General features: G+C 35.7%; 1 protein-coding gene across 8 annotated transcripts in view; it reads left to right on the top strand.

Moving 5' to 3' along the window:
• dnmt3ab (DNA (cytosine-5-)-methyltransferase 3 alpha b) overlaps positions 1-12,145 on the top strand; it is a 117,360-nt gene that overhangs the window by 29,388 nt on the left and 75,827 nt on the right. For all 8 annotated transcript variants that reach the window (XM_073927265.1, XM_009293199.5, XM_068214409.2 and 5 more), the window contains exon 4: positions 11,907-12,145. This exon is cut by the window's right edge and continues 95 nt beyond it. In XM_073927265.1, the coding sequence (XP_073783366.1) occupies positions 11,907-12,145 (239 nt within the window). The remainder of the gene's footprint in view (positions 1-11,906) is intronic.

Genomic DNA, 12,145 nt, shown 5'->3' with positions numbered 1-12,145 from the left:
TTTGTATTCAGGTAGCTTCAATGTTCATCAGGGTTGCAGTCAGCAAATAGTTGAGAATTTGTGACGTCCGCTGAGTGACTTTAAATTGCCGTTGAGCTGAAGATTCCGTCTGAAGAAGTTTCCTTGATCTTGAAGGTTCAAGTTGAATTCCAGGTGGATTTCAGTCTTTTGTAGCAAATTGTTGAGAATTTGATGAATTCAGTCTCTATCCGGCTCACGGCACCAAGTTGTTGTAAAAAAATAAATGAGATGAAAAGAGAAGAGAGAACCCAGTCCAGGAGACTCGAAACAAGCAGAATTCCTTTATTGAGACGTGTTGGTTAATCTGCAGTCATACAGCGTCTTTAAAATGTCCAATGTGTCTGCAAGAGCCTACTAGAGGTCCGCAGTCTGCAAGTTCTTTCACAAGTCTCACACAGGTCTGCAAAATAGTCTGAATTAGTCAAAGATTTCATGGCTATATTGTGTTCTGAGGAGGAGGGGATATAGCTAAACAAAGTATGCAAATCAAGAGTTGTGGTCGGCAGGGTAAACTGCTTCTCAGGTCTAATCTCATCATGTTCTGGAGACAGAAACCGCCTGACCATTTGATCGAAAAGAGAAAACAATAGACGCCCCATGCTGTAAAACTGACAATTTGCATTACTTTGGCTTAGCCTGTGATCAGAAAGACAAAAGGTTAATGTCCCTCCTAGCTGGAATGTTAATGAAATTATATAATTAAAAACCAGAGAATATAACTTTTTAGTTATACGTAGATTATTGTTAATTTGAAATTAGATGATATAAATTTATATTTCCACACATGGAATGGAAGAGATGTGGAACTGTTGGCCAGTACTCTTTATATTTGGAAACTGATAACTAGTACAGTGTATAGAGCGGTTATTAAAACTTTTATATAAATGTTGCTGAGCCAGTTTAAAAAAAACACACTTACAAGTACACAAAACAACAGACAGCTTATTTGATTTAAACACATTAACCAAAGAAAAACAAACTTCAAGAAAACACCAAGATTTCAAAAAATAACTGTACATTTATCAGTTGTCTCTAGCATAATATCTTCTAAAGTGTGTGTCTGCTGTGCATAACATGTCACGTCACGTGGAAGACAACAATCAAAACTTTCATGCCTAGTAGAAGTAGATCAACCAACAACTCTAATATACCATAATTATTTACATTTTTTTGTACTGTACAGATTATAACAAATAATATTAAAATATACAGATATCAGCTGATAGCATTATGGGTGTTGTCTATATGCGAAAAGTACAATCTGAAATTTTCTCCTAAAAAGTAAATTTTTCCTCAGGCTTCTACGTATAGGTTAAGTAATTTCACTTTTATAGCAATTAATACATTATTTTCATTGCCTTTAATATAAAATTAATTAGCATAAATATAGGAGTCTGCGAAAACTGCTCATTTTAGAAGAAAATTTCAGATGGCACTTAAAGGTTTTTGAATTCAAACTCTTCAGATCATCCATAACTATTTTCAGATCCTGCATTTAGCGCCTGCATCCACGTTGTGATTACCATGATTAAAATGCAATAGCAAGGCTTTTGAGGTCTGTCATTACATTTATTGTAAAGGAGTTATACATGTGTACAGTCGGTGTATAGCAAACATGTTTGTGTTCTAGCTTGTTTTGCACATTCCTGACAAATCACTCAGGACCATTGTTAGGGACTGGGCCAATTGGGAATAGCTCTCCCGGCTCTTGGGAACTCCCTATGCACCATTTGCCCTTCTCATTGGAATAGTCGTATACTCAAATATTATGTTCAGGGTTCATACGGTCATGAAAACCTGGAAAAGTCATGGAATTTTGGCAGTTTCCAGGCCTGGGAAAACAGAAAAAAACCCAAAGTTTTAGAAAAATCATGGAAAACAGATATCTGTATTCACCTTATTCTCAGCTGACGAGCGGGCTTTGCCATTTGAATCTTTTTGTCTCGCGACTTCCGGTCACATTCACTTCCATTCATTTTTTGACGTTAACAACTGCTCGTTACGCTGCTTGAAGTTGCAATTTAATATTTTCTTATTATATTATGCTTCTTGGTCTGTGTAGTCATGCAAACATTTGTTTGTTGAGCAAGTAGTTTGGCCATTTTCTGTCGTTTATTATTCCTAGTCATTTCTCCCATAGGTGACTGAATCGGAAGTTCTAAGACAATCGCGAAAACAGGCGCACTTCCGCATTTTAAAATAAGGTCAATACCTGAATATAGGTTATTTACTTCTTTTCTGTCCTTGGCCAATCACATACCCTCACATTATTAGGGTGATGCAGGGGTCCAACTCGGTCCTATAGGGCCGGTGTCCTACATATTTTAGTTTCAACCCCAATTAAACACACCTGAATCAGCTAATCAAGCTCTTTCTAGGTATCCTAGAAACTTGTAGGCAGGTGTGTTGAACTAAGTTGGAGTTTTATTCAGCAGGACACCAGCCCTCCAGGACCGAGCTTGGACATCCCTGGTGTGGTGTAAGCATTATCTAAATCAGTTTTACATAGATATAAATATAAATCGAAACTAAATCGATTGTTGCGTTTTCTACGATATGCTGTAATAATTTTGAACATGCATTATTTTTCTTTTACCACCCATATGCAGACATTGCATGAAACATTAGGTCATGAAAATTTACTTGCAAATCTTGGAAAAATCATGGAAAATTCATGGAATTGTAGTAGTAAAAATGTGTGTGAACCCTGTATATTTGCTGCTTGTTCAAACTACTTAAAATGAGTTGAAACAACACAAGTCTTGTGTTTTCATTTTTCATCAAGTTGGGGGCAGACTGGGACAAAAATTCAGCCCTGGCACTGTAGCCACACAAGCCCCCATTACCACACTGACACAGCCCCACCCCTAGACATGCACATTCACTATTTATTTTGGTGTACAGATGGTGAAATAATATGACATTCTTGCCAGATTTTGATTACGTCCGGGTGACCTCGGATTGGGTCGGCCCATCTTGAAATCAGGCGGCCATCGCCGATTGAGCCAAATGCTTATTTTTAATAATGCTTATTACGTTTATTATTATTATTATTATTTTATTATTATTATTATTTTTTTTTTTTACTATCATCATCATCATAATATCACATCTAGCAAGAGATAAAAGCTGCCTGCACTTAAAACCAATACATATAAAAAAAATTAACTGACCGGCCCACATTTAAAAAGAGGTCCGGCCTTTCTGGCATTTGCCGGAATTGCCAGATGGCCAGTCCGCCCCAGTCCGCCCACAATTGAGCTGTTTTATGTTCAGTCCACCTAAATTAGCGAAACTAAAAATTTAAATTAATTCCTTTCTGTTACCCCAACGCAAATCGATTGTGTGGAACAGAGCAACCCAGCAAATTCTGGGTTCCACACAATTCCGTCATGTTGTCCCAACACAGATCTATTAACTTTACTTACAAACTTACAAATGTAGGTGGATTGAACATAAAACAGTTAAGTTCTTCCAAAAAAACTCTCAGGAATTTTTTTAATTGAACTCATTTTAAATAATAGTTGAACAACCAGCAATAAGTTCTTGTCCACTTCCTCTTAAACGTCCCCCCACTTCTCCGGAGCCACTACTTCTGTTTTTGAAAATAATCCGAGCTCTTGCATAATTAATCCACGAGGGCATGTCAGGGCATGTGGATGTTCGGTTGGCCCACATCCTCTCCTGCCTTCCCCTGAGGACTTTCTGATTGTATTATCCCGCTATCCCGTTCCTTCAACAGGTAATTGCGGTCCTGCGAGGAGAGCGATGTCTTACTCTGTGAAATGTAAGCCACGTGAAGACAGATAGAATAATGTTTGAGTCATCGCTCATAGAGGTGCTGACTGCTGATGTGGAAGACTTTGTTGGCGCTCTTATGTTCGACTGCTTCGCTGAAACATCTTGGTGTCTTGAAGAAAGACCAGGCTCTTAATGGCGAATCAAGAGAGATGACCGGAACTCGGAAAATCTGATCTGTTTTGATCTTGAATGGTAACAGCATTGTTTTCCACGCTGCTATTTTTAGACACAGGATTTACAAAGCAACCCTCCCTCATGCCGCCTATCCGTATTTCCAAACTTCTGTGCAGCAGATACACATGGGGGGGATTTGTTTCTAGGTCACATAAGGAAGGTGCTAATATCAAAGCATACCACATTGTTTTGATCACCGGACCGCAGCCAACACCATTGTTTCACAGTTTCCGGGGCATTTTTGTATTCGATTGAACTTGAGGGCATTTTTATTTTTTTGGAAGTGAGTGTGAGTTCCCATACAAAATTAAACACCACAATACTTGGGTAAAGTGGATGGTTGGTAATGCATTGATAGGTGGTTGCTAAGGTATACTGAGTAGTTGCTAGTGTGCTGCTACGGTGTCCTTAAAGGGATTAAATCTATGGGATAGAAATACACCTAAACGATTTACTCACAAGCAGACTGATTTTTTTTCTCTATGTCTTTCTGTGGTCACTTACTTTCTATCCCAATAATTCATCTCAGTCTAAAGAATGATTTATTAGTTGTCTTTGTTTTTACCCCCACAATTTGGATTTTAAAGTCCATAAATAATTTGATAAATCATTGGAAGATTTCTCCGAAGTTTTCAAGAGTTATTTAAAATATACTCCTCTTAAAAAGATACGTGACGCAATTTTTTATAGTAAAAATTTTTCCTCATATGGAAGTTAATGGTTACACATTTCCAACATTCTTCAAAATATTTAGATTTCTGTTCGCCAGAAGAAAGTAACTGGTTTGAAATGGGTGGAGGCTTAGTAAATGATGACAGAATTTTCATTTGTGGGTGAACCATCACTTTAAGGGTTTGTTCAAATCGATAACCATAACTAAAGCTAACAGTAATAGTGAAGCTGATCGACTTTGAACAGTGAGTCCATATTTGCGATTCAGTAATACTGAAATTTCAGTAAATGCAGAGCTGATCTATGTTTAGAACTGAATCACAGTTACCTTTCAAAGCGTTTTTTTGGGTTGAAATATTATGACGTCTGTACACAGGAAGTAAACAGAGACCAGGGATGGAGCATAGATGCATCAACCGCTGGGTTGCCAGGTGCAAGCAAATATTCCAGCACAAAGACAACTCAAAGCACACTTAAAAGGAGTCAAATGTTGCCATATTTTCCTCGTCCAATCAGTCAGTTGCTGGATTTCCACAAAGGGAAAGGTTTACCATATATTCTTGGATATTTTGTAACACACTCTCTTGTACAGTATACGTGTATATTAAAGTAAAAAAAAGAAAGAAAGAAAAAAACACTTCTAAAAAAGAAAACACTGTAAAAAAATCCTGGGTTTTACACAATCTTAAAAGAAATTAAGTTAATTTTCTAAATCCTTACAAATTTAAGTGGATTGAACATAAAACAATGTTGTCCCAAAAAAATGTGTAAGAATTATATTGTTTTAAATTATTTTAAATACATAGTTTGAACAAGTAGCAAAAGTTCATTTTCTTTCCTTCAAGACAAAGATACTGAGTTAAGAAACTTATTTATAGCAAAGTCCCTTTAAGGCAAGTCATTTTACTTGGCGGCCATCTTTGAAACACCTCTCAAGCAGTATGCTCGGGCATTCTGTCTAAATGGGGAAACATCAAATTCTTCAAAACTGTTTGCCAGGCTTACGTTTACATTACATATTTGGAATCACCAATAAAACGAACAACAACTGTCATAAGTTTCGTTTCTAAACGTCTGAATCAAACAAAATTGGCAGTTTTTTAGTTTGCCAAGCGCACTCAAATGAAACATGACACCAACCTCATTTATGGCAGTGGTTCTCAAAGTGGAGGTCAGGATGCCCCGAGGGGTCGCGGGAAAATGAAGGGGGGGGGGTCGCCTTGTGATTACCGAAAATCTATTTATTTTTATTAAACCATAAGAATGACTGTATTTTATCCATAACCTACTGAAGAGAAAAAAAAAATTTATTTATAGTTACTATATATTTACTAGTTCTATTGGATTGTGACCCCTAGGGTAATTACATTATATTAAATACACAGCAATAGCGTCAGATGCAGCAGAATGATTTTTATAACTGCAGATTAAACTTTCTGGCACATTTACCACACTGACATACATTTAAAAAATTAAACCAAGAATAGACTTGGCTCTATTGGTTTGTGTGTGCCATTGCATGCCATGTTTCTGTATTTATAACCACCTCAGAGGATATTGGGGCTCGCGAGTCTGGCATTGTCATTTTGGGGGTCACAGGCTGAAAAGTTAGGAAATCACACATTATCATCCTCTGAATAATGATCGTCTGATTGCATTGGTCTTCTGAAGTAATCCACAACTTGGTCTTGATGGCAAACCTCCTCCAGAAATCACAGCAACTCTTTGTTTACAAGTTTGCAGATGTTTGAGTAGTTGCTGTCATGTGATGTGTGCTTGGCGGACTGTACCTTATGTTCATTTCATACAGATTACAAAAGCAGAAAACATTTGTTTTCAAGTGCACTTGGTTCTTTTAAAAGTACAGATGTACTTTTTTTTTGTTTTATTTGGATATTTTTCTGATGTCTGTAAAACAAGTACTCACTGAGATTCCAGTGCGTTTGTTGACCACCCAACTGCCGTAAAAGCTCACGTCAGGTCTGAGCTTCTCCCCCGGAGAAACGTCAGTCTATGTCGATCGATGATTGGCTCCTGTACTAGTAGGCGGGGCTTCATTCATTGACCGTTACACTTTTCTTCATTCCAAACTATACAAGAGACACGTCTTGTGTATTCTATAGTCTTTGTTTATAGTGAGTTAGGAATTACCTGATTGGTCAATCAATCGTAAGCTGATGTGGGACCAGCCGTGGACAATCATAAGCACGTGATCCTCTTGAAATTAGTTTATAAATAAACTTCACATATGTGAACGACCCTTGAAACCTACTTTTACTAAAACGTCTTCTTCTGCAGATCAAATGAAAAAAAAAAGTTCAACTTTGCTGATAAAAACAATCATTCAATGCATTTTTGACATCTGAACAGTGGGAAAAGAGTGGTGAGAGCTGGCATTTCCATAACAGCAAGTGTGAACAATGCGAAATGTCAACATGACCTAACTATAGCACTTTTTTTTCAACAGATGCCCCTATTTTCTTTTCAAAGGAAGCGCTTTTAAAAAAAAAACACACACACATTTGTCTCACAGCACCGGATCACCTCAGTCAAACGCAGAACATTCCTCCCATACCACGTCCTCTCTGTAATGCCGAATGACAAATGAAGCAAACGGAAAGAAATAAACTGAACAAAACCCAGAAATCCAGCATTTGTGGGCGGCACGCCTCGCTAACCCCGCTCATAGTCAACTTTTCCACCATCACCCAGAGTCTTGCTATGACAAGTTAAACTGTCAAAGGTATGCTGTTGAACAACTTAACTGGTTTAAGTCTTCCAGCATTTGCATACACATTGAGAACTAACACGAGAGCAAACCGTCCAACAGACGTTTCAGAAAATGGTCTTTTCCTCTCAGTGTCTGTCGAGTAACGGTTGCGTCGTGTCAGATCGCTGTTCAATCTCTGTTTCATGAGAGCGGCTTTGACATCTCGAGGCAGCGAGGCGGAGCGGCAGCTGCTCCTCTAAAGAGAAATGCCACTGTCAGACTGGAGGTTCATCTCTCTGTGGCCTCCCAGTCTGTTTGTCTGCATTTCGCCAGCCTCTTGTGTCAGTCTGGCTTCGACTGCACATGCTAAGCAGGTGGTTGATGCTGATGAGTGATATCTGTCGAGGTTTTAGATGAGTTATTTGCAGTACAGGATATGCAGACATGCAGGCCTTTGTGTGTCTGTCGTGACTTGAGAGGGCTTTCATCTGAACGTAAACCAAATGGTAACTTGACTATTCAAATCGTATTTTTTTTCTGATGTTTTTTGTCAGTAGATTGATCAATTAAACAGTAAAGACGCTTCTAGTTTTAGAAGGTCTCTTAAAGTATGTGTGAAAGCTAGATTTATAATGCTTATTTTGCTTGCGCACATTGTTATTCTTTAGGTGGACATTGAATCTCTGTAAGTTAATCTACTGAATTTGTTTTTGTTTTGGTAATCTTCAATCAAAGTCTGCCCATTTGATAACATTTGTCATCAGTTTGATGGCATCAGTCACAATATTCTTAACTACGCCCCTCTTACCGTTAGTTTGATATGAGGAAATGATGCGCACAAAGAAAGCTCTGCCCCTACTCAATATACTATTTCAATCTGAAGTACATCAACATACTGGAATAAAAGTTTCAGCATTTACTTTAACTTCCTGTTTACTTTTATTAAATAACTTTTTTTGTATTTATTTATTAATCCTAAAAAAACAAAAAATCACAAAAAATTATATGAAATATCATGACAACTTTATAATTAAGGCTGAACGTTATTGGAAAAATCTGACTTTGCAATATTTTGTTTTGCTACAATATATAATGCAATATGAATAAAAATTCACCAAATGATTAGTATGGCTCTATTAGGACACCATTAATTAATTTAGATTCATTGGCATGATCAAGTCTTTTTTTATGCAGTACATCTGCATAAATTATAATAAATTACAAGCATATACAAATGAAGTCAGAATTATTGCCCCCCTGAATTATTAGTCCCCCTGTTTTTTTTTGTTCCTCAATTTTTGTATTACAATAAGATTTGTTCAACACATTTCTAAACATAATAGGTTTAATATCTAATTTCTAATAACTGATTTATTTTATCTTTGCCATGATGACAGTAAATAATATTTGACTATATATTTTTCAAGACACTTCTGTACAGCTTAAAGTGACATTTAAGGTTAAGGTTAAGGTTAACCAGGTTAACTAGGCAGGTTAGGGTAATTGGGCAATTTATTGTATAACGATGGTTTGTTCTGTAGGCTATCGAAAAAATATAAAGCTTAAAGGGGCTAATAATTTTGTCCTTAAAATGGTGTTTAAAAATGTAAAACTGCTTTGTTCTAGTCGAAATAAAACAAATAAGACTTTCTCCAGAATGTCCTTGCTTTATGTACAAACAAAAAATAAATAAAATAAAATAAACAGTGCTTTTTGTGTTTTTGGTGTGTACCAATATTTAACAACATTTCACAATTAAATATGTAAAAGAACATAGTCATCATTGTGATTTTGAAAATAATATTAAATAATATCTTTATCTTTTAATCTTTATTTAAACAATCTAATCCTGTGATGTGACTATTGCAGATAGACACATTACAATATCGATGCTCAAATGATATATTGTTCAGCCTTATATTTAAGAATTAAAATGTCACTTTTTACTCTAAATCAGTATATTTGAATCTTTAAAGATTTTGAGACACTGAAAATTAAAACACTAAAAAACAAAGATCATGTGACCCTGAGTAAATGTGCTGAAAACTGACATTTCAAAATCTACTCAAATGCCAAACAATTATTATCAGTTGTAAAAATATTTAAAGATATGCTTTTGCTGCATTTTCTATTAAATTAATGAACATAAGAGACTTGTTTTAGAGACATTAAATGATCCTCCGTACCTCAACATTTTCATAGTAGCAGATATGATAGATTCAGATTGCATTTAAATTAACACTGTAAGATTAATGACAAATAAAACAGTAAATGCTAATACATTTTAATTAATTAATAAATTAAATAATAATAATTTTATATATATATATATATATATATATATATATATATATATATATATATATATATATATATATATATATATATATATATACAGATAACATTGATACCATATATAAATATAGCTGCAAGCCCTCGGCCACATCATAAACAAGCATGGCAACAAGCTACGAAGCAACGGGAAAATTTTATAACTTTTTGACAGCATGGTCTGAGCCAATTTTGGTGGAAGTTGGGTTAATGAACTATGGAGAGTTCAAGACAACAGATTTTCAAACTAATTCAAGATGGAAGTCGTGTCAGTTAGGGCAGGGGTTTCCAAACATTTCAGCACGCGACCCCTAAAATAACAATACCAGTGACTCGCGACCCCCAATATCCCCTGAGGTGGTTATAAATACAGAAAACTTGCATGCAATGGCGCACACACACACCAATAGACCATAGTCTATTCTTAGTTTAATTTTTTTTATGTATTTCAGTGCTGTAAATGGGCCAGAAAGTTTAACCTGGTGTTATAAAATCAATCTGATGCATCTGACGCTATTGCTGTCTTTAAAATAATGTATTTACCCCAGGGGTCGCAATCCAATAGAACAAGTAAATAAGCTACTATAGTAACTATAAACGGCTGTTTTTTTCTCTTCAGTTGGTTATGGATAAAATATGTTAATTCTTATGGTCTAATAATAATAAGTAGATTTTTGGAAATCACCAGGCGACCCCCCTTCATTGTTCCGCGACCCCTCAAGGGGTCCCGACCCCCACTTTGAGAACCACTGAGTTAGGGAATAAGTTATATCAATGCTCTTTGTATGATCCAAGGAATCTACAAGGCCAGTTTCATGACAATAGAAAAAACTATTCAAAGGTCATTTGATAAATTTAGTATGATTTTTTTCTATAGATAGAATTTAATTGTTTGTCAATTTTACCCAGAAGGTGGTGCAACTATTTCTCATTTTTTTAAAATATTAATAACTACCCTATACTATAATAAAATATAGATATATTGAATTTACATGAAGAATAATACTATCTAAATACTACTAAAAATACTACAAATCATTCAAATCTTCTGAACTGGATAGTGTTATCCAGTGAAAACATCTGTTAGCAAGTTAGATACAATTTCTTTTAGTTTCTCAAAATAGACACAAGCAAAAACTTAAATATGACTTTACACCAGCACTTTTACCTTAATTTGTGTACTTCAATAATTTTCGTAGCTTTTGTCTCTTTGCCCATTAAAGAGTAAAAGGCAGAAGAAGTTTGTTATTGTGCTATTTTTGTGTTTCTTTGTTGACAGATGCATGAAAACATTGTGCTCACATTACACTCAATGTGTAGGAAGTGAGCGTCTGTGTCGTCTTCGTTTCAGATTAGATTAGATGGTAGAGATAGGCCGTTTAGATGTCAAGCCAAGGACACCGGATCTTGAGCAGACGAAAGACAGAGACTAGACTGCAAATGAAAGATTTGACTTTTTACTGCAAATTGAGTCTTCCTCTTTAGTTTATTATTTTATACTGTGATTGATAATCATTTTGAAGTAAGTGAAGGTATATGGTTTTTATCAGGAACCCTTCTGGAAATGCAGTTTATATTTAGAGCATTTTTATTGAAATCTTCATTTTATATTGGGTTAGATTTATAAAAATAGAATATTTTTCCCCATAGCGTTGCTTTTGCCATTGTGTTGCTGTTCAGTGTGATAAACTCCAGACTCCCAAGATCATCAAACTGCCTGATGAAAAGCGTGTCATAACAATTATCAATTCTAGGACATGTTATCAAAATTTTAAAATTGAGTCATCTTCACTTGCTAAAAGAGCATACACAGTTTAGTCTAATACAGTAATTCATGCTTGAATTATTTGGTTATCACTCATTTCACAAGTAACATTAAATATGTTCATTTTAACATAAATGTCATATTTTAGTCAATATTCTGACATTTAATATGTGTTGGACATAAGTCAAGTTAGGGAAAAGTCCGTGTACGTGTTTTTTGTTTGTTTTTGTTTTAGATGTTAACATTGGTCTAGTAATAAAGTAGTAATTATTTAGAATTTCCATTGTTGTGCATGGACAGTTTAGGGATTGAAATATAAAATATTAAATTTAATGCCGCACCGGGAGCCAGTATTTTTTATCAGAAATTGAAGTTGAAAAACAATTAGAGAAGCTTGATCGTCCAATCAGATTACGCAATTCTCTGCTGCAGGTAACGTGTTACGGGCCACTGAATCAGCTGATGGCTAAGCAGCACAAAGAGGCGGAGCTCCAGTCATCTCTGCAGTCTCAGAATGGAGAAGTTGAGAGGCATGAAAACAAATCGATTGAAGGTCGCCACTCCACGCTGGACAAGAGAGATGTGGAAAATGGGCTCTTCTGCCAATCGGGCTGTAAGGCAGAGTCCACTTCTGATTCCAGCCTGAGCCCTTCCCTGGAGAACGGATTTGT

This window comes from Danio rerio, chromosome 17 (genome assembly GCF_049306965.1).
Source record: "Danio rerio strain Tuebingen ecotype United States chromosome 17, GRCz12tu, whole genome shotgun sequence".
NCBI lineage: Eukaryota > Metazoa > Chordata > Actinopteri > Cypriniformes > Danionidae > Danio > Danio rerio.
The sequence above is the reverse complement of the archived record's forward strand: the minus strand, read 5'-3'. Positions and strand labels throughout refer to the sequence as shown.